Consider the following 24,512-nt stretch of genomic DNA (forward strand, 5'->3'; position numbering starts at 1 on the left):
GGTATCGGGAGCCAGTGGAGAGAGCGGAGCAGTGGAGTAGCGTGTGCGAATCGAGGCAGAGAATACCAGACGAGCCACAGAGTTCTGGATGAGCTGGAGCGGCGGGTAGTAGTTGCAGGCAGGCCGGCCAGGAGGGAGTTGTAATAGTCCAGGCGGGAGAAGACCAGTGACTGGACGAGCAGCTGAGTCGAATAGTCGGTGAGGAAGGGACGGATTTGGTGTATGTTGCTCAGGAAGAATCTACAGGTGTGTGTCAGCGTGGTGATGTGCTGGGTATAGGAGAGTGCAGGATCGAGGGTGACTCCTAGATTTTTAGTGGAAGAAGGAGAGAGTGTGGTGGATTCCAAGGAGATCGAGATGGAGAGGTCAGCAGAAGGTGTGGAAGAGTGTGGGAAAAATAGGAGATCCGATTTGGAGAGGTTGAGTTTGAGGTGGTGCGAATGCATCCAGGCGGAGATAGCAGACAAGCAGGAAGAGATACGAGAGGGGATGAGAGGATCAGAAGAGGGAAAAGACAGGAAGATCTGGGCATTATCAGCATAGAAGTGGTAGGAGAAATCATGGAATGCAATGAGGGAGTAGAGTGTAGAGAGAGAACAGGAGTGGGCCCAGGACGGAGCCTTGGGGTATGCCTGTGAGGTTGGGGGGTGGATGAGGAACCTCGCCATGTTACTTGGTAGGTCTGGTCGTTGAGGTAGGAGGAGAACCAGGTGAGAGCAGTTCTAGAGATTCCAAGGTCAGCGAGGCAGGAGAGGAGGATGGAGTGATCGAGTCAAATGCTGTGGAGAGGTCAAGGAGGATGAGGACTGAGGAGAGGGAGGCCGCCCGAGCACAGCTGAGGGAGTCAGTGACTGCCAGGAGAGCCGTCTCAGTGGAGTGAGATGTGCGGAAGCCGGATTGCAGAGGATCAAGGAGTGAGTGTTGGGACAGAAAGTCAGAGAGCTGACGGTGGACTGCACGCTCGAGGGTCTTTGAGAGGAAGGGGAGTAGGGAGACGGGGCGGTAGTTCTGAGGAGAGGTGGCGTCAAGGGTTGGTTTCTTGGGGAGTAGGATGACAGCAGCCAGTGAGGATGGAGGAGATGAAGGGGAGTAGATCAGGAGCAGTTGCTTGGAGGAGGCGAGAAGGGAGAGGGTCCAGGGCATACGTTGTAGGTTTGTGACGTAGAAGGAGAGCGGAAACTTCAGCATCTGAGAGGGGTGAGAATGAAGAAAAGGAAGCTTGATCAGTGGGAGGTACCTATGCCCCTGCAACAGCACCCCACCACATATTAATAAAATAAAATTAAATGTATATTTAGCCTGCTCTCCTGTATCTGATGTCAGGGACTGTGGGGGGTGAATTTTCAATTTTCAGACAATTAGTAGAAATAAAGAAAACACATAAAATTACCATACAAAAGATGGGTAAAAAAATATATTACTGTGTTTGGACTTAAGGTGCACAAAAAATGTATAATAATTATCTTTCGCCAAGTTTCCTGTGGGATTTGTATTGGAAGTGTTGCTCATTAAACAAAAAAGGTTCAATTAGGGCATGAGCGAATACCAGAATACAAAATGCAACCACATGCAAATGCAAACACAGTTATCTGAGAAAAGAAGCACTGCCCAAGGGGGAGGGGTTTCATCACGCATCCACTGCAACATATCGAAGACATTTGTCTATCAAAGCTGCCATTGGCCCCTCACTCAAACAGGACCCTTCCACTTCCTGTTAATATAAAGGCAACATCTGCACAGGGACTTCCTCTTTTTGCCAGGAGCTTGAACTCTCACTCTACTTCCTCTCTCAGATAACCATGGTTGCATTAGCAAACAATTGTTATCTTTCAAGTTGGAAGCACTGCCCAAGGGGGAGGGGTTACAGTATAACCAAACTGTCGCAAGGGAGGAGGCAGTGAGCTGGTAAGAGAAAATGCGTACCTAGGCGTACCTACTAGGGGCCATTACCAACTCTAGATAGAAGCCACAGGGGCCATTTTGGGCCACATCTGGGCTACCTAGATGCTAAGACTGCAGTCACGCTATACTGGGGAAAAAAAGAATAGTGTATCCACGGGGCAACAATAATTCTTGTGCCTTCCATGAAGCCTAGTAAGAGCAGCCTCCTGCTCTACCAGCAGAGCTAGGAGTGGGGCTTCCGATACTTACACAGCATCATATAAGCACAGGCATACAGTCTCGCACCCTGTGCTCACACAGCGGGCTAACCAGACTGGAATAGCCACTGCTGGATAATTCAATTATAAGAATAATGGAACTATATGCATAGCGTGGCACAATGTACCTCCGCTAACAACAGAAGCAGATCTCCTTGCTCAACTTAAGTAAGGAGCGGACAAGCTCTACTGTGTATTCCAACAAATGCCAGCTCATGCACCACACGTGGGACACAGGAGCAATTACACACTGCCGACCAGCGGCTAGCAGCAACAGGCATTCTACTGATGTCAGTAATGAACAAACTATATACACAGCGGGGTAACAAGAGTTAACTCATGTGCCTCCTGCTGGACACAGCAGCAGCAGCCCTCAGCACAACTAATATATCTAGGGCGGGGCCACAAGACTGCTGGCAAAGGAACTATGTACAATGGCAGGGTACAGGATGTAGAAACATATGCACTTCCACCTACAGAATGAACTGTATACAAGTCACAGTCCAGTAGGAAGGGAAAACAGTTATGTGTAGCTTCTCCAAGCACGCTCAACAGGGGCAGACAGGGATAGAAAAGGTAGGAGTCAGTGCCTGATAGGCTACTGAAGCTCAACTGAAGCCATCACCAGGTTCCCAATAGAAGGAGCCAGTCTGTAGAACCGAACAAAGGTGTGTGGCAAGACCCAGCTCGCAGTCATACAAATGTCTGCCAGTGGGGCGCCTTGAAAAAGGGCCCACAACGTGGCTACACCTCGAGTCTAGTGGGCTACCAGGTGTTCAGGTACCGGTGCTCCAGCCGACACGAAGGCCATGGTAATGGTGTTCACAATCCAGCCATCAACTCAATAGGCCTGTTGATATGGAAAGGAGACAGCACTTTCGGGAGGAATGCAGGATTAGGCCAAAGCATAACCCTGGAACCATTTGTACTTACTGTATTTTTGCACTTACCCTGGATAAGGGCATCTGCCAAGAAATAAAAATAATAATAATAATAATAATAATAATAATAATAATAATAATAATAATAATAATAATAACTGAAAATGCATCTAGCACTACATCAAGGTGGCATGAAGGCAGGGAAGGGGCATGGGTAGGCCGCAGCCTGCGTGTACTTTTCAGAAACTGCTCCGATAAAAAATTAGACCCTGGAGGCTTGCCATCAATCCTGACATGAGGAGATGATACTTCTCCTGACACCAAGTTTGTCCGCCAGCAGTAGGAGTACTGCGACCTCGTGGAAGGAGCTCTCGCCGATTGAATAGTGGCCACGTGCGACAGACCCCAAGACATCAGGTGATCCCGCTCAGGGGCCAGGCCCAGAGCTGGAGCAGGCCTGGGTTGTGATGCCAAAGTGTGCCCTGCACCTGAGACAGCAGGTCTGTCAAAAGGGGAAGCTGCCAAGGCATTCCATCCAAGAGGAAGATCAGATCCACAAACCACAGTCTGTGGGGCCACTGGGGCGCTACCAGCAGAACTGTAACTTGTTCCTGCCTGATCTTTTCCAGAACCACCAGAAGAGGGAACGGTGGGAACGCATAGAGGAGATAGCGTGGCCACATGTGGGCTAGCACGTCGATCCCCAGGGTCCCTGAGTGGTCTCGGATGCAGAACCATAGTGGACAATGTGCTTTTTTCCAAGAGAGGAGTGATTTCCACGAGAAGTGCCACACACTGCAACAGGTCCCTCACTCTCGTCCATACCATGCCTCGGAAGCTGGGTGGACGGGTCTGGAACTGTAGGGAGTAGCCAACTGTTATAATTTGGAGCACCCAGGAGTCCTGGGTTCGGAGGTGCCAATTGGAGAGTTGCTGGGGGGTGTATGAGTTGCTAGAATACCTCAGGGCCACGGTGCGGGAGGTTTGGGGGATGGGGGGCCGCTACCCGTCCTCTTGCCACGGTTCCTGGGATTCGGCCTAGCTCTACCGCGGTGGGCCTGGGTAGGCACCTCCCTGCTTGTGAGGAGCTGGCGAAGGTCAGCAGGAGAGTGGGGCTGCTGCCTGGGGGCTGTACGTCTAGGCCCTACAGGTTGTGTGCAGGCCTGACCCAGAGGCACGGTCTGGGGGTACACCCTGGCTAGCTGTAGTGATTGCTCCCTCTCCTGGAGGGAGTGTGCTATCATATACAACTGTCCTAGCACAGTATTTGTGTCCTATGTGTGGGATCAACCCTGTATAAATAAATATTATTATTACGTACCCGCTCGTGCTGTTGTGTCTTGGGGTCCCATCGAGCCTGCCTGGGAAGATAAACAGAAGGGGTGTTGCAAGTTCCTCTCTTGCTTACTAATTGAGGTGGCGTAGGTGGTAATGAAGCCCCTCAGCTGTGACAATTGACAACCAGAGTGAAAAATAAGAATGTCTGTTTTCCTGACTAGCTTGTTCATATGGCAGGTGGGGCAGAGCCACCCTAAAAGATGAATCCACCCCAAAACATAGTTCTTTCTCATAAACTCATTAGCCACCTCAATACATCATAGTCACTGGTCCTCTCCCGCCTGGACTACTGCAACTCCCTCCTGGCCAGCCTGCCTGCAACTACTACCCGCCGCTCCAGCTCATCCAGAACTCTGCGGCTCGTCTGGTATTCTCTCTGCCCCGATTCACACACGCTACTCCACTGCTCCGCTCCCTCCACTGGCTCCCGATACCAGCACGCATTCAGTTCAAGACATTGACCCTCACCTCACTGCTGTCTCGACCACACTGCACCAAGCCACCTTCAGACCCTCGTCTCCCCATACATCCCCTCCAGACCACTGCGGTCTTCCAGTGCCAGAAGACTAACTCTGCCTCTTCTCCACTCCCCTTCCTCCAGAGCCGCTCCTTCTCATCCCTGGCCCCTAAATGGTGGAACGGCCTTCCCACCGAAGTCAAAACAGCAGAGTCCTTGACCTCCTTCCGGCGCTTAGTCAAGACACATCTTTTCAGAGTGTACTTATAATATTAGTCCTTTTAATCCACGTTAGATTGCACTTCATAGAGTTTTGATTGGGTTTTTGATTGTTTTCCCTTGACTGTGACCTTACATCTTGACGGCACTTAGCTTTACTTTCCAGGATGTATGTCCGCACTTACTGTACTTAACTGTATAAATTGGAAGTTGTATTATATGTATTATATCTTTAATTGCTTTGTTTAATGTAAATTTGAATTTGTAATGTTTGATGCCTTGTACTTAACTGTATTCTTGCACTTTGTATTGCACTTATGTTGTAAGTCGCCCTGGATAAGGGCGTCTGCCAAGAAATAAATAAATACATAAATAAATAAATAATAATATTAATAATAATAATAATAATACATCATAAATTACTTTGTAATAAATATTTGCCAGTTTCTGTACAATCAATGACTCAAATTAGACAAGTGTCAATACTGCAGTTAAAATCACAATTTCAGCGATTGGGTTTCTGTGATGGAGCAAGGCCCATCCCTTTGTTAAGATATTTGAAAACATTTTGAACAAACAAAGACTTACCTGGTGTAGGGTTGTGGAGCGGCCATCTTGGGGGAAGTAGGGGAAGGTTACAGAGGCCATCTTGGTAAGGGACTTTAAATACCTGAATAACCTTACTGCTGACATGGGGGGGGGGGGGGGTAATGCTATTTTTGGAGTGTTTATTTACTTTTATACTTTAGATTTGTTTTATAATCAAACATCACCTTCATCATAAGTTGGGCACCTTGAAAAAGGGCCCACGACGTGGCTACACCTCGAGTCTAGTGGGCTACCAGGTGTTCAGGTACCGGTCCTCCAGCTGACTCGTAGGCCATGGTACTTTCATGTAGACCTATTTTGGAAATGTATGTTTGGGGCTGTATGTTTTAATGTTTCTTTTATCACACCTATTTTCTAATGGTTGGGTCTAGGGTGTGGGGTTAAGATGACCACAGTATAAAAGCAGGATCAAGGAGTTCAGTAGAAGAGAGCTGGGTGTAGGTCAACACTGGCATATTTGTGGTCCTGTTTTGAGGATTTGTTTTTGTTGTGCTGACAGTGACTACACTTGTTTCTTGTTCAATGACAATGACAATGACAATGTTCAGTACAATGACATATGACAATCTCGTAAATGACTGCCTTTTATAAATTCAACATCCAGTCTTGAGTCTCTATATTGATCACAGAACTAAACCATTACATAATGTTACTTATACCTTGGTGACAAAGAAAGATTTATGACTGCATATTTTTTGGACATGTACACATCAACACATAATTTTCACATAACCTGTATTGAACCACAGATTAAAGATGATGATGGGTTCATTTGTATATGGCCTTGCTGATGTCTCGAGGACTGTTGCCTTTCGAATCAGTCACAGTCCCATGTATTGACAACAGGGCTGGGTGGTATACTGTAAAAAATATATATACCAGTAATCATTTACAGAACGGTTTGTACTTTTACTATACCTTCATATCAGTACTTTAAAGTTTCCTATGCTAAATTGAATAATTTAGCAATTACAGTGTCATTCAGCCATAGCATTCAGCTACCAATAAACTTGATCCGTGTTCACGTATCTCACAACTTGCTGCGCTAGGCTGCACTGTCTGACATCAGACGCATCTGATCAAAGAAAGCCAGTCACATCTGTGTAGCGCAGATTTCACAAATTCTGCAGAAATTGATGTAATTGGATTACTTCATTTTCTTTTCAATAAAAACTAAAATAATATAAAAGAATCAAAAACTTTATTTTGCATCATAAATGTACATATATTTCTATATCTATGGTGTTGATAATGCTGTTCACAGTTTAATTGTGTAATAAGTTGACATTCGCAGTAGTCATCATTCAGCTTAACACTTCCCTCTTGATTTCTGCATAGTCTTTTGTCTTATAGCCACAGCTCGCCTCCCACAGCAGTTTCTCAGATCTGCGCTTGGCTGCAGTGATTCTGCACAGATTTCTGCAGGTGGGGCTTAGTGGCGTCACGCAGAAATAGTCCAAGAATGCATATCTCTGAATTTCTGTGCAGAACTGCAGGGATACAGAGAAAATATTTTCATGTTTTTATTTCTTCACATCTTGATTACTGCAATGCCTTATTTTCAGGCCTAAATCACCATACATTGGCCCGGCTCCAGATTGTCCAAAATTCTGCTGCTAGATTACTGACTAGAAAACTTCCTCACACGTTACCCCAGTACTAGCTGCTCTACACTGGTTGCCGGTAAATGTTATAATAGATTTTAAAATTGTACTAATTGCATACAAAGCATTGCATGGTCTGGCGACTTCCTACATTCTTGAGATGCTAAGTACCTATTAAGACTAAAAAGGCCACTCAGATCCTCAGATAAGGGATTTTTAGCTGATCCAAAGTACAGGTTGAAATCTAAGGGAGATTGTGCTTTTACCGTAAATAGGGCTGTTCTAGTAAACAGTATACCACCTCACCGCTGTCACGCTGTTGAATAAAAATAGTCACCCATTTTGGTACCGGGAATGGAGGAAGTTCAGATCCTCATTTGTGATGCCAAGTGTTGAACCCAGTAAAGAACTGAAGTCTTCAAGCACAGAGGATAATGCATTTATTTAATATGCCCAGCCTGGAAGGCCCTGACATGGAAGCTCTCCACCTGAGCGGAATCTCTCTGAACAGCAAAAGTTAACATGCAGGAAGCATGACATGTGGTTCTGTGGGCAGGGTCAGTCACATGTTTCAAAGAAGTGTTGCCTTGAGGTCAGGTCTCTGGCCCTTGTAATGTTTGTGGTTTTCTTCCTGGAGGAGGGTGTGGGATGTGGAAATCAGATGGCTTCCTTTGATATAATGGGAGAGATCAGGTCCCATGGTCATCTTTAACAACTGTTAATCAATAACCATGATGTGACCTCTCCAGCCTTAAGATAAGCCACAGAACACCTTGAAGCAAATGCTGGAAGGGACTTCTCCAGTGTCAGCACTGGTAAAAACAGCCTTGCTAAAATTTGCTTGCTTGATAATTAATACAATTGTCTCTGTTGACATATTACTATTTCAAACATTAATATAAAACATTATACAGTTCATACAAAACATGAATAGCAGCTCTTCACACGCCCTCATAATGTATCGTTAATACCGTCTTTTTTAAATGGTATTATTATTTTGTATACAGTGTAGCGATTCCGAAGCCTCTCTGTTTAGTGATGCGGTAAGGTCGCAGTGCGGGAGATTCGCTCCATGAGCCAGTGCTGCAACCATAAAATCCTCAGAGCCTGTAACACCAGAAAATACATTTTTTACTATTATAGTCATCTATTTTTCATCATTGTGGGCTATTTTTGTTTTGTTTCAGTATTTAATTTTGTTATGCTAGAAGTGGGTGTTTGCGTACATTCCTCTGAAGTTACGCGTATACAACACATTTCGAACAAACTATGCTACGCGCATGCGCCACCCCCTCTCCCCAGCGGCGCGCTCCACAGAGTCTGCGCATTCAGTGATTCAATGGTCAGATTCTGTGCAGAATGACTGAGTGACGTCTGGTACTCTACGTCTAGTTTATATACATATGTTTCTATTACAACATGTAGACAGAATCATCGATAGAGAGGGGTGAAATTAAAAATGTGAAAACAGTAGAACTGCCGTGGGTAACTGGTTTAATTAAAGGCGGTTTTGGAATCGTTGTAGGACATTACCCAGCTAACACACAAAATTGCCGTGGCAGCGTAAATTACATTGTTACAATTGTTGTGCCCAAATTGTGTGTTAGCAGGGTTAAGAAGTAGCCTAGATTAAAATTAATAGTGATCAGGTTTTATTTATGTAGCTACTGAATTGAATACTTACAGTATCTGTTAATTGCGATTGATTAATAGTCTATTGAGGTTTTATTTATGTTATTTGTATGTGAATACATACTGTTATTTGTACATTACGCTCAATCTGTTATTTATGATTTATTATAGCGCTATTTGTTTTTACCTTATTGTTTGTGATTAAGAACTCATGATGAAAAGTGCATAACAAATTGACATGTACCTTATGCTCCATTTATACATTGTTTTTAAAACGAATAGTGAAACATTGCAACTCTGATCATTGTTAAAGCCAGACAGACAGTCATGTTGGTATTTTTGGCACGGAACATAACTGAAATCACACATTTGTAACACTTAAAAACAACAAAATTGAAATTGATTAATTTACATATAGTTATTAAAAATATGTATTTCAATCTAAAAAGTCTGCTTCAAATGCTTTTTTAACTCGTAACACTTAAGAAAACAATTTACAATGTAATTTGCACATCGTTAATTTAAATCTTTATTTTATTCGGTTTGTGTTGTGTATTTATTAATATTACCTTTATTTTGTATATGTGTAGTAGGTCTACTGTTTGAACAATAAAACAGAAGAGACCTCCTACTTTTTCAGAATAGTGTAACAAAGCCCCGCCCCCGCCCAACAGGCCCCGCCCCCGCGATAATACCGATCACCGTGCTGAATTCTTCAATGGTATATCGATACCAAAAATCTGTCACTGGCACAGCCCTAGCCATAAAAAAACCCTAGACTTTGGAATAGCCTATCTTTTAACGTTAGATCCTCTTGAGTCAGTCCATGTTTTAAAATTGCATCTTAAAACTCATTTTTATACACTTGCATTTCCAAAAATTATTTTCATGAGCTTTATTTTTACATTTTAAATGTACTTGCATCTTATTCTTTTTATTTCTTTGTATATCCTTGTTTTAACTTTATTGATTGTGCATCACTTTGTGCTTTAAGCTTGATAAGTGCTATATAAATACATTTATTATTATTATTATTATTATTATTATTATTATTATTATTATTATTATTATTATTATAGTGTTCCAGTGTTGTAGGGATTTAGGTATTTTATGTAGTGGAGTCTTTCGCACCGGGCTTCCAGGGCTTTATAGCCCCAAATTGGTAAATTGCAAACTAATCACATATGTATCAGTATTATTACACAACTCTGGGATATAAACTCTGCGATTAACTATTTTCTCTACCCAGAGTGCGGGATATTGGCCGGCGTGGAAAAAGCACTAAAGAGGAATTTCAAACTCATTGGTAGAATAAATTCCAGGTATCAAACAAATAAAATAAATAAATATCCATTACAGATAATTAGATTCACTGTTGCCGATCCACTGAACTAACAAGTGTTGCAGTGTCAAACATGCATTGTGTAACTATAGTGATGCTGAAGCCTTGTTTAGAAATCTGATCAGTAGGCCCTACCTTTGCTAACCTTGTGTTGGAGACCTGAACTCAAATTTTGCTGGAACATTAAATTACTTTTAAAACATACAAAACATTTGTACTGGTAAAACATAACAGTACAAATCATTCCAGACTTGCAAATAATTGTATGTTCTGGTGTTTACACTTGTGCAAATCACGGAGCTGGGGCTGCCCTGAATGTATTAAAATCCTACTGACGTCCTTGGTTTTATGTATGCTTTTAAAAGTATACGAGATGCCGCTTTACTTTTTTAAAGGAGAAGTCGTTGGCATTAAAAGACTGTAAAAAATTAAAGCAGTTGCCATAGGTTACCTAAAATCTTGACCAATATGTGGACAATTCAAAGTTTTTTGTTTTTTTTTGTGAACTGACAGAACATTACTTGTTAGTGAGAGTGCTGATTTTATTTCCTTTCATCTTTGACCTAATGTGATTTAAGATTTCCTAAATGTACAAATATATATATATTTTAAACAATAACCCTTGTCATCAGCTACCATCATTGCACTGGTACTGTACAGTTCATCCAGAAAGTATTCACAGCGCTTAACTTTTTCCACATTTTGTTATGTTACAGCCTTATTCCAAAATGGATTAAATTAATTATTTTCCTCAAAATTCTACAAACAATACCCCATAATGACAACGAGAAAGAAGTTTGCCTTTGCTCAATACTTTGTTGAAGCACCTTTGGCACCAATTACAGCCTCAAGTCTTTTTGAGTATGATGCTACAAGCTTGGCACACCTATTTTTGGGCAGTTTCTCATTCTTCTTGCAGGACCTCTCAAGCTCCATCAGGTTGGATGGGGAGCGTCAGTGCACACAGCCATTTTCAGATCTCTCCAGAGATGTTCAATCGTGTTCAAGTCTGGGCTCTGGCTGGGCCACTCAAGGACATTCACAGAGTTGTCCTGTAGCCACTCCTTTGTTATTTTGGCTGTGTGCTTAGGGTCGTTGTCCTGTTGGAAGATGAACCTTTGCCCCAGTCTGAGGTCCAGAGCGCTCTGGAGCAGGTTTTCATCAAGGATGTCTCTGTTCATTGCTGCATTCATCTTTCTCTCGATCCTGACTAGTCTCCCAGTTCCTGCCGCTGAAAAACATCCCCACAGCATGATGCTGCCACCACCATGCTTCACTGTAGGGATGGTATTGGCCAGGTGATGAGCGGTGCCTGGTTTCCTCCGGACATGAGTTCAATTTTTGTTTCATCAGACCAGAGAATTTTGTTTCTCATGGTCTGAGAGTCCTTCAGGTGTCTTTTGGCAAACTCCAGGCAGGCTGTAATGTGCCTTTTACTGAGGAGTGGCTTCTGTCCATACAGGCCTGATTGGTGGAGTGCTGCAGAGATGGTTGTTCTTCTGGAAGGTTCTCCTCTCTCCACAGAGACACGCTGGAGCTCTGTCAGAGTGACCATCGGGTTCTTGGTCACCTCCCTGACTAAGGCCCTTCTCCCCCGATCGCTCAGTTTGGCCGGGCGGCCAGCTCTAGGAAGAGTCCTGGTGGTTCCAAACTTCTTCCATTTACGGATTGTAGCGTTAAGGGGGGGTGTATTTTGATAGAGCATTCTAGCTCTGAGCTGAAGCTCTGATCTGATGAAGACCTCTCCCCCAAAGTTATCAGATTTCCTGAGCTCATCGGCACATGAATTGTTCTATATTAAAGTGGCAGTCTTGGGAGGATGGCACCGAGAATGGGCCAAATGGCTTGGAATCCCTGCTGTGAAAATGTCTGGGGAATATGGCGTGGAGGTCATAAAACTCTTTGAAGTGGACGAGAGCCGAAATCCCGACACAGAGCTACGAACCCAGGCCAACCGACATTTCCAAAAGATGGCATGGATAAATAAATCGAGCCTCCTCCAATAGGACACTGGGGGCTGAAACCGAAATCCAATCTCACAAACTCAAGAACCAATCATCTACTGATCTGACAGGCATTAAAAGGCAATGCACAGCAACTTTTTCTTTCTGTCTCTCACCCGAACCAGTAACCCGCTGCCACAGCTCAACTTGTAGCTCTGTTGCCAGAACCGAAACCGGAAACCAACTAAGTCTTTGCCGGCAACAGAAGAGTTAAACTGGGAGAAGGAGATTGAGCTGTACGAAGAATTCTTTAAAGAACTTTACTAAGTAAGGAACTTTAGAACCTGCGCATGCCCGCCTGTACGCATTTGATCAGTGGAGTTTTACAGCTGGACCATTGACTAAGTCGACTGCAATACAAAAGCGTTCAGTCATTTAAATAGAAATTTTAGAAATAAAATCTGTTAACGCCGAGAAATATCTTCTCATTCCTGTTGAACTGTTTAGTCTGAAACGGACACATGTTAATAGACACTAGATTATAGGTGGCTCTGCCTATCCTTAATCATTGAACAGTAATCAATTAGGGAGAATTGTGGTTACAAGAAATGATAGAATCTTTCTCGGCACCCAAACGTAAATGAGACTGATATATGTAACGAGAAGTTATTTGACTTAAATACTAATTTGCATTAGTTATTTAATGTCCGACTAACAATACTAATGAGAGACTCACCTTCGTCTATACCAACTGGTCAATGTGTTTGTAATTTTGTGTAACATTATGTGTGTCATCATATGCGATTCCATGGTCTTTGATTTGGTCACGGAAGTGATTTGTCTTTGATTTGTTGATCTTTAGTGAATTTTAATTAGTTTTCCCCTTTTTGTATAACTAGTGTGGTGCTACATTTTATCTTTGTTTTTAATAAATTTGAGAATTTATATCTTTGGAATTGGTGTCTGCATCCAGTTATTGCATAAATTGAGTTCTACAAGATTCTAGGATTCTTGATAAGGTGATACTTAAATGCACTTCTTTAACTGAAAGTGTACCATACACTACAGGATGATGGAGGCCACTGTGCTCATTGGGACCTTCAATGCTGCAGAAATGTTTCTGTACCCTTCCCCAGATCTGTGCTTCGATACAATCCTGTCTTGGAGGTCTACAGACAATTCCTTGGACTTCATGGCTTGGTTTGTGCTCTGACATGCACTGTTAACTGTGGGACCTTATATAGACAGGTGTGTGCCTTTCCAAATCATGTCCAATCAACTGAATTTACCACAGGTGGACTCCAACCAAGTTGTAGAAACATCTCAAGGATGATCAGTGGAAACAGGATGCACCTGAGCTCAATACAGTGTCATGGCAAAGGCTGTGAATACTTATGTACATGTGCTTTTTTTGTTTTTTATTTTTAATAAATTTGCAAAGATTTCAAACAAACTTCTTTCACGTTGTCATTATGGGGTATTGTTTGTGGAATTTTGAGGAAAATAATTAATTCAATCCATTTTGGAATAAGGCTGTAACATAACAAAATGTGGAAAAAGTGAAGCGCTGTGAATACTTTCCAGATGCACTGTATGTATTGTACTAGCATCAAAATGTTTGATTCTTTTACAATTCATACAGCTTGAATGAATAATTGTTAGATTAAACTAGTCACATTTTAAGAATTTGTTTGGTATACTAGGAGGTCAAAAGGCTAGATGGCCAATCTAGTGCAGTTAAACTGTGGTTTAAAGCATAGCAAACTTCATAGTTCAACTGCTGTGTTGAACTACAATAACACTATTTAAATAAAGTAACAATTAGCATTTAAGTCTTGAAAGTGAACAGTATTTTGTGAATGCACATTGCTACAAAACAAATGTACCACTTAAACAAAATAAGTTACTAACTGAACTGTTTTCTAATTGAATTTAAGTGTATTAAGTGTGGAATTCGGAAATTTAAAAAGTTATTGTTTTTAAAAAGTTAAGGAGTGTTGTGCTGTCTTTTTAAAGCTAGGGTATGCAATCATGAGAAGCCAGCAGTTAGCAGCTTGTTTTGAAAGCATAGAGCCGCCCTCGCTTCAGAGGCGTCTCCAAAGCCACGCCCCCTCTATCACACATGCGCACACAGAGCAGAGTCTCAGCGCCAGGAGGAGAGACGTGCGGGTGGAATCGATCGCAACAGTTTCCGATTACCGCATGTCTCATTCATAGGTTAGACATTACAATAATAACAAACGTAAACGACTTATTTACGGTTATTATGTTTTTAAAAATATTAGCTGCGGTTCGCCTTGCATTCTCGCGCTCGCTCTGCACAGCGTCAAGGTTCCCGCGCTAATGACGTGCGATTGTTTGCGCAAACAAGTTGCGTGGCGGTATGCAAATATAGATTGACAGACAGGAAGGACAACCTATCATTACATTCGGACCGAATGCAATGATTGGCCGAACCTTTTTTAGTCCTGTCCCTTCCACAGAAGATATATATATATATATATATATATATATATTGTCTTACATTTAGACCACTTAAATTATTGATTTCTATCAGGATGTGAAGGGACTTTCAACCAGTATAACAAAAATGTTTCTGGAAAAGATTGCACACCCTACCTTTAAGTTTCAATTTTAAGTTTATTAAAATTAGTGTATAAATATGAGTGGCAAATTAATTTTGATTATGCTGTATACTTTGTAAAATAGAGCTTGTTTAAAGGTTTAAATTAGTAGCAAATAGAGTTTAAATGCATGATTTGATGGATGGGACCACTGCTATGAGTAGAATTTGGTGATCCAATGATTGTTAAGGGGGGGGGGGGGATATTGGGCCACGTACAATTTTATCCGGGTCCGTAAAATCATTAGCTCAGTGGCCCAAGGGGCCAGTACTTAAAAACAAACTTAAAAAACCCTGATAATATGCAGAAATTAGTTATTTCTCACAATAAAAGTGGATTCTAGTCTTAATTTCTCATTTTAATATATTTATACATGAGAATTTTTTTTAACAGAATGTGATCTACATAAAGCTATGTATAGCAGAAGTGTTATTATTATTTATTTTTTTAAGAAAATATCTTCATTAAACAACCAATTCACAGAGTACATTTCACAAAGCTTAGTTCATGGATGAAACCAACTGATTACCGTTATGGATGGAGAAGTCTGAATCTGTTTTTATTAAAAATTTTCTTACAGGCTTTACTTTCTTGCTACCACATGTAAAGTAATATTTAAAAATTGTCTTTAAACTCTCATCTCTTAAACCGTATATTAATGGACTTAAACATCTGGGCAGAATGAGGAGAACAATGAAGTTCATGTACCGCAGGTGAATGAAGACAGACACATCCACCATCCTTGCCAGCAGGGCTTCTATCACTCCGTACAGGAAGGAGGTGAGGCACAGGCACAGCTGGATTGTGTGCAGTAACACTGTATTGCGGGCCTTGGTCACTGAAGCTTTGTCAGAGGAGACAGACCTGGCCTCCAGCATGATTGCAACATACGTGAACACAAGAATGAGTCCCACGCACACAAAATAAAAAGCTGTGAATCCTTGAAAGGCATCGGCCTGCCACTTAAACATTAAAATCTGTTCATATTTGCAATACACAGGTGTCAGTAAAATAGAGGGTTCTGTGATCAGAGGAACAAAAACATCAATGAGGTGGTTTACAGAGCCAAGAAACCAAACCACGGCTATGGCGACTCCAGTTCTTTGAGGGGTAGCCATCTCACTGTGCCGCAGTGGGAAGCAGATAGCTATGTAGCGCTCAAGAGCCATCACAGCGAGGTTTAGAGGAGTGTTATAGAAGGTGGTGCTGGACAGTAGTACAAGGACCGCACACACAGCCCTGACGAGGTACAGATACATCAAGGCAAGGGCGAACAGCAACATACTGATCAGCAGGTGAATGGAGTCATTGAGGAGCATGTGGGCAAACAGGATGTAGCGGGGGGTCTCTCTGAAGCAGGGCTTGCTCCTCAGGACGAACAGCATCATGCTGTTCACAGAGATGAAGAAAAAGCAAGTTGAGAGAACAATTATCATTTTCAGTGTTGGCACCCAATTCATTGTGGTCTTGGATTCTTGTTGGTACGTTAAGATGTTCCAAACTAATGAAACATTTGTCATCTCCATAAGTAGGTATCCTGTTAAGACAAACAAATGCATATTGTAAGATGGACATATCCTTAACAATAGTTAAGTCATTCATGACTCTTGACCTTTAACGATACTCTTTATATATACAGTTGCGTCATGCCATTGTGGCACTTGCCCCCCAAAACTATACCCATTGTTCATATGTTTTATGTCAAATCTATGTAGAAACATTTCAGTAAATTCAATTTTTCTTAGATCCCTCGCCATTTCAGCTACATTGTGCAATTTAGCGACAGCCCCTTAATCAGCACATGCACATCATCGATTGTGTACCTGGCGTCACCTGTCTTTCTGTTGCACATTGTACAGTACATCACACTGATCAGCACTTTGATTATTACAAAATGTTCAGCAGAATTCCCTTTATTTATGGAAAAACAAAAGTACTTTTGAAAAAAATAGGTTGAACAGTATTAATATAGTTATTATCCAGTAAACTTTGAACTGAAAGGTTTTTGCTATATCTAACACTGATTGTCTCAGTGTTTTATATGTGTATGTATTGTTCAAGAAAACCAAAAAAATCACTTTACGCATTTCCTTGCTAAAACCAAGTTTTTGTTACATTGCATCGGTTATATTTAAATCTGGAGGGCACTGTAAATGTACAATTAGTACAATGTGATCTGCTTCTTTGTGTTGATGCAGAAATACAAGTAGATGTGATTAAGCTATTATAATTGTTTGTTTTAGCCCCTTTCCTCTTCAAAAAAATATGTTGAGCAAGGATGCAGAGCAGAATATATATATATATATATATATATATATATATATATATATATATATATATATATATTTTTTTTTAATTATTATTATTATTATTTTTTATCTTCTTATGAAAAGCCCTTGTAACTAAAGTCTCCCCTGAAGCCAGCTGTAGTAACAGCACCAGTGAGGTTCGGGAAGGTAAGATGTGGTGATTATTGTTTAGGGTAACAAAGTTAAAACTGAAGTAGTACAACAAGGCGAAATAAATACTTCAGTAATAAAGTGCAACTTTGTAAAAAGCTTTAGTTGCAATCACATTGATCTACACTACACTCAGAAGTTTTAGAACACCTAATTTTTTCCAGTTTTTATTGAAATTTATGCTGTTTAATGTCTCAGCGTACTCTGAAATTAAAGCATAGAACAAATAAACAACTGGAGATAAAAAATAAATCATGGAATCGTTTTGTTTAACAAAATGTAAACCCTTAAGATGTGCTTCTCTTTAATCCTATGTCTACTCTTCACTGCTGTATTGTTTGCCAAATGTTTGGTATCCCATGATGAATGTGAATTCTCTGATGTGAAAAAAAGTTTTTTATACCCCCCACGCATTCTGAAGGGGGGGGTGGGGGGATACTTGGTCTAAGTAGGAATACAAACAATATGTCAGACAATATTGACAATTATGACATTCTGGAACTAGACAGTTTACTGATCAAAACAAGACCATCCATGTTTTGGTAGAAGCAACACACAACCGAGAGCTCCAAATGTCAAGATGGAAAACTCTGTTTACAGTGTACTAATGCACGATTTTACATAATTGGGTCTGAACTTCTCTGTGTTTGTCAGAACATCAAATAGGATTAATCATGAGGTTGTTCTGAACAAAATGAGCCTATTTGCAAAGAAATCTGATTGAAACTGAGTGATCTGTGACCATCTGAATGAGACCCTCCCCCCCCCGCACTGGTAGTGGGCATTGTTGGAATACAGTGTAACTTCTGTGCACAGGAGCTGGGTGTAACACTGCCAAATAATGCTTAAGAGGGTGTAGTAACACAGTATATAACTCTGTAATGTACATTATTTTTCCATTTTTTAACCTCTGTCAGTTTACCGCTTACCTTTGTACCATTTCAGGTTATTCACTAGACTTGAACTGCTTAAATTTCAATAAAAACTGGAAAAATGGGGGTGTTCTAAAAAATTTGACCAGTAGTGTAATTGTTCTTATATTTTGTACAATGCATTATGCACATCATTTTTAAGGTAATGACTTATATATACTGCTCAAAACAATTAAGGGAACACTTAACATTGATTTCTGAACTTGAAGTGTTCCCTTAATTTGTTTGAGCAGTATATATAAAATCAGAAACAACTAGTTTAACTGTGCCAAGAAATGTCTGGCAAGAGATGAAATATGAATATAGATGAATATATAAGAGAGGCTCCCACTCCACCAGTGTTCAATGCCTACCCTTACACTTTGTTTGGAACCAAGTGAAGATGTTTTAACAGTAACTGATATCAGAAATACCAGTGGCTAGAATACAACAAAAACAGCAGAACAATACTATTGAGTATGTATGTAGAGCAGTACAATAAAGGTCACTTACATTTAAAATAATTTAGGATACCCAATAGATGTAGTTAAAAGCATGAAATACCAACCATCTTTAACAATCGTAATTACAAAACATGGAGCTGCATGACACCCCTGATATATGAATATAAAATTTTAAGGTATCAAATACAAGGCTAGTGAACATTTTCTATAGGAAATCCTCAACTAGCCTAATTCATATGAATGATTTAAAATTCTTTTTTTGTTGTTGTCTGGTTCAGGAGGAAGTGAAACCTGTAGGGGAAAAAGAAAACCTTAGGTCTACATCAATCCACATCAGGTTTCATTGCTGAAATGCTTTGATAAGACAGATACAGGACTAAACCACATTATCTTATTGATAACAGATCTGCACTTCTTTTTGATTACTGAATGTAAAGATGTGTGAATAGGAAGCCATTCTTTACAATCAGTTGTTACAATGTGTACCCAGTGTGGCCTGATGAAATAAACCAGCTGCTCTAGAGGTAGACTTCCTTCTACAGCTGTATATTTTAGGACAACATATTTATAAAACAGTGATATCTCCCTTGTGATTATATAGGAAATGGACTTATCAAAATGTATTATTTTACAATAAGCCTTATTAGATTAACTTTTAGATCCACTGACTAATATTATTTTAAAATCAAGTTACCTACCAAATGAAGGAAACGATGGTGAATTTTGTTCCTGCTTTCAAATGAGAGTGAAAAACCATAATATACAGGCAAATACCTGTGAGTTCGTCCAGCAGTGGTCTAAGCTTCAAATGAGAAACTCTGTTCATGCTGTAGATATAGGATAGACAAACACATGACATCATGAAGTAATTGTGAGTGTGTACAAAGTTGTGTGTGTCACTAATGAAGTAGATGAGCAGTGTCTCTGGCAGTGAAGTGACAGGTGAGGGAGATTAATTATCAAAGACTAAGGTGTCCCTGGAAAGAGCAGCACAATGAGGAGTCAGAGCAGACAGGTGACAGGGCTGCCATAATCAGCCCCAGCAGCCCATCGTCTGGGAAAGCAGGGCTTACTGGGAGCACCTGAATCAGCTGGAGGCAAAGGAGGGCAATGGGGATTCTCATTTGGCGCTCAGTAAAAGCTTGGCTTCCCAAATATCTATCTTATTATTTTTATTATTTATTTCTTAGCAGATGCCCTTATCCAGGGAGACTTACAAAATATAACCGCAATACAAAGTGCAAAAATACAGTGCAGTTCAAGGCATAATACATTTTACAAATTCCAATTTACACAAGTGTATACAATATATGAGGTCTTACATCCTGGATTGTAAAAGCTGAGTGCAGACAAGATGTTAGGTCACAGTCGAGGGCCAAGGGAAAGGGAGCATAGGGGAAATCACAATAAGTAGTAAGTAGTAAGCAAGTAGTAAGTAGTAAGCAAGTAGTATGATAAAACATTGTGTAAGTGCTATCTTACAGCAGAGTAAATGACTCAATTAGAAGTACTGTCTGAAAAGATTTTTGAATAACGCCGGAAGAAGGTCCAGCTGTTTTGACTTCAGTAGGAAGGTCGTTCCACCATTTAGAGGCCAGGGATGAGACGGAGTGGGCTTTGAAGGAAGGGGAGTGGAGAGGAGGTAGAGTTAGTCTGTGGTCTGGAGGGGATGTATGGGGAGACGAGTGACTGTAGGTAACTCGGTGCAGTCTGTTCGAGACAGCGGTAGGTGAGGGTCAATGTCTTGAACTGAATGCGTGCCGGTATCGGGAGCCAGTGGAGGGAGCGGAGCAGTGGAGTAGCGCGTGTGAATCGGGGCTGAGAGAATACCAGACAAGCTGCAGAGTTCTGGACGAGCTGGAGCGGTGGGTAGTAGATGCAGGCAGGCCGGCCAGGAGGGAGTTGCAGTAGTCCAGGCAGGAGAGGACCAGTGACTGGATGAGCAGCTGAGTCAAGTAGTCGGTGAGGAAGAGTCAGACTTGGCGTATGTTGCTCAGGAAGAATCTGGGCATCATCTGTGTAGAAATGGTAACAGAAACCATGGGATTCGAGAGAACAGGAGGGGGGTATGCCTGTAAGGAGAGGTTGGGGGGTGGATGAGGAACCTCGCCATGTCACTTGATAGGTCTGGTCTTTGAGAGGAAGAAGAGAGCAGGACTGGAATCGGAGAAATCTTCATGGCTGCCTGCTGTTGCTGTGTGGTGTCTCCTCGCTGGAGTCCCCGCAGCTAGAGTCACTGCCCTTTGGAAATGTGGCGCTGACCGCTGGCGCACAGCTTCAGGGGGCTGTTAAATACTCCACCTGTAGCTAATTAGGACGGTACACACTTGTGTAGTGTTGAATGACACAAGGCTGTCGGTATGGCACAATCCCTCCCAGGCAGGAGGGCAGGAGTCTAAAAATTTAAAATGCTTTAAATTTAAATACAGACAAAGACCTTGCGAGAGACGCACAGTTACACTGATCAATAGCTCGGAACAATGCGAAATAATAACAGCCTACAATGTAACCACTTCCGCTTTATAGAAAACTGCGAAATAGGATTCTGTGGCGGCAAAGACACATTCCCAGACGCTCACCTAGTTTCCCCATTTCTGCCATTGTGACGCATCGCTCTCGGTGTTTGTGCACAATCTCTGCTATGTTTAGGGTCACCGTGGCTCCAAAAATCGGAGGACGCGAGACCGAACGGGATTGGGAGTAACTTGAACTACATGAATGTGTAAATTAACCATTTAACTAAAGTGAATAAAGTGCTATTACCATCAACAGCAATGAATTGTATTATACAAAGAACTAAATCAACGGGTTGCCATTTACTTTCTATTTTGTTAATATTTAATTAGCCAGTATGCAAATACGATCAAAGCAACATCACTGTGTTCTGCAGCAATTCCACCATTATCTGGAGCCATATGGTAGCCCTACTGATGTATTTAATTGCAGAGCTGTATCCTGGTAATGGGCTATTAGCTTAATAATACTCTTAAATAAGAGTTTATTATTTATTTAAATGGTTAATTTACACATGAATGTAGTTCAATTTAGTCCCAATCCCGTTCGCACTCACGTCCTCCGATTAATGCTGGGTCACACTACACGATTTTAAGCCGATTTGAGCCCGATTTGGCCCTCACGACAGATCGGCACTGATCGTCACAAGCAGCTGGTCGTGCAGTGAGAGACGGGCTGATCGTAAGCTGGTCGCAGCCGCTACGACTTTATTAAACAGGTTTCAGATTTACGACTGGATCGGCACCGATCGTGGAGAGTGACGTGATCAGCAGCCAATGAGAGCCGAGTTGACTGAAGAAAAGAAACGGAAGAATAAACATGACAGGAGAATAAGATTTTCATACGTATTTATTAAAATACTTCAAATACCAATGGTTGTTTCGGCGCAGGTTATTTAAAATACTCCAATACAGGGAAAATATTTTCAAATACCAATTCGTATCTGTAATTGACCCAGGTCTGCGCACAATATCGACCCTACAATGCGATGCTCACTATGTGGGATGGACAGAGCCGGTGTGTTGCGCAGCTGCAGCTCTCACGGCCATGTCTCCACACTCATCCTCTTTTCTCTCCGCTTTCTGTGTTCGTCCGACACACGAAAATGAACAGCCACTGCAGTTTGTGGTCGTGTTCTTGTTGCGCAGATTTCCGCAGTTTTGCGCAGATCTGCAGAAATCCACTGATCCCATTGGTGCAGCAGCGCAGATCTGCGCATGACTGCGGACATCTGCACTAAACGAACGGGACCTGTACATGTCCACGTCCGTGCGTGTTTCTTCTTCTGACGCTGCTGACGCGTTTCAAATGTTACAGCCCTTTCTCTTCTGTGGTCGCTGCAACGTCCCGTTAACGAGTTTGTTTTGCTTTTGCACTCCTCGGCTTCCGTAACAAAGTGCCCTAAGTCAGTTGCTAATGAACTAGCAAACAGTCGCAGCTGTTACTACAATACAGGTGCAAAATACACTCACCTAAAGGATTATTAGGAACACCTGTTTAATTTCTCATTAATGCAATTATCTAACCAACCAATCACATGGCAGTTGCTTCAATGCATTTAGGGGTGTGGTCCTGGTCAAGACAATCTCCTGAACTCCAAACTGAATGTCTGAATGGGAAAGAAAGGTGATTTAAGCAATTTTGAGCGTGGCATGGTTATTGGTGCCAGACGGGCCGGTCTGAGTATTTCACAATCTGCTCAGTTACTGGGATTTTCACGCACAACCATTTCTAGGGTTTACAAAGAATGGTGTGAAAAGGGAAAAACATCCAGTATGCGGCAGTCCTGTGGGCGAAAATGCCTTGTTGATGCTAGAGGTCAGAGGAGAATGGGCCGACTGATTCAAGCTGATAGAAGCGCAACTTTGACTGAAATAACCACTCGTTACAACCGAGGTATGCAGCAAAGCATTTGTGAAGCCACAACATGTACAACCTTGAGGCGGATGGGCTACAACAGCAGAAGACCCCACCGTGTTCCACTCATCTCCACTACAAATAGGAAAAAGGGGCTACAATTTGCACAAGCTCACCAAAATTGGACAGCTGAAGACTGGAAAAATGTTGCCTGGTCTGATGAGTCTCGATTTCTGTTGAGACATTCAGATGGTAGAGTCAGAATTTGGCGTAAACAGAATGAGAACATGGATCCATCATGCCTTGTTACCACTGTGCAGGCTGGTGGTGGTGGTGTAATGGTGTGGGGGATGTTTTCTTGGCACACTTTAGGCCCCTTAGTGCCAATTGGGCATCGTTTAAATGCCACGGCCTACCTGAGCATTGTTTCTGACCATGTCCATCCCTTTATGACCACCATGTACCCATCCTCTGATGGCTACTTCCAGCAGGATAATGCACCATGTCACAAAGGTCGAATCATTTCAAATTGGTTTCTTGAACATGACAATGAGTTCACTGTACTAAACTGGCCCCCACAGTCACCAGATCTCAACCCAATAGAGCATCTTTGGGATGTGGTGGAACGGGAGCTTCGTGCCCTGGATGTGCATCCCACAAATGTCCTTCAACTGCAAGATGCTATCCTATCAATATGGGCCAACATTTCTAAAGAATGCTTTCAGCACCTTGTTGAATCAATGCCACGTAGAATTAAGGCAGTTCTGAAGGCGAAAGGGGGTCAAACACAGTATTAGTATGGTGTTCCTAATAATCCTTTAGGTGAGTGTATATCTAGCGAAACAAGTAACCACGTAAACAATCGATGCATCTCGTAACTAAACTAGCAAACGTGAAAAAACGATACATAACTGGGGTGAGCTAGGCGACTCCTCTGCTGGCTTGCCTGACTGTCCAGTGGCAAATGACAACAACACACCGGCTAATTTAAATGGGATCTATAGCGGTTTGGATTAGGAAGGATTTTTTTTTTGTATAATCTATATGTAATTTTAAATAAAGGGTTTGCTGCTGTGAAATATTTACAAACAGGAAGTGTCTCTGTTGGAAATGAATGTGGACATGTAGGGAGTAACTGGTGGAGGTCAAGGGAAAGCCCCCTCAGACAGCGTGTATGAGGCACCAACAGAGGCCTGTTCTGCAGTGAACTGCATTCATCTCTCCATGTCTTGCTAGTGTCTTGACTCTCTGGGACTCTGCTGGCAATAAAGCATCTTTTTTTAATACTCAGTCAGATAGTTATTGCACCTTATTGCATCGAGCGAGACAGCAGACGTGCGGACGTGACCGGGAGTGAAGCAAGAGCAGCAACAACAGCGACCCACACAGGAGTGACTGTACTGTGGATCTACCTCCATCAAGTGCAGCAAAATAGCGCAAAACAGCGCACACAGAGGGCAGTACTGCTAATACGTGTTTTTCTAACGCCATTTACTGTT

The 24,512-nt window shown here is 41.9% G+C and overlaps 1 protein-coding gene across 1 annotated transcript; it reads right to left on the reverse strand.

Annotated features, from left to right (window-relative positions):
* Positions 1-15,308: 15,308 nt before the first annotated feature.
* On the reverse strand, positions 15,309-16,332 carry LOC136747126 (odorant receptor 131-2-like). The gene has a single exon (XM_066700082.1). It carries the CDS (start codon positions 16,326-16,328, stop codon positions 15,309-15,311), a length of 1,020 nt encoding a protein of 339 aa, XP_066556179.1. The 5' UTR covers positions 16,329-16,332.
* Between the last annotated feature and the right edge of the window lie 8,180 nt (positions 16,333-24,512).

Source organism: Amia ocellicauda, chromosome 3 (assembly GCF_036373705.1).
Source record: "Amia ocellicauda isolate fAmiCal2 chromosome 3, fAmiCal2.hap1, whole genome shotgun sequence".
Lineage (NCBI taxonomy): Eukaryota > Metazoa > Chordata > Actinopteri > Amiiformes > Amiidae > Amia > Amia ocellicauda.

Coding starts and splice junctions, on each gene's coding strand:
- LOC136747126 (XM_066700082.1), bottom strand. CDS start 16,328: ATGACAAATGTTTCATTAGTTTGGAACATCTTAACGTACCAACAAGAA.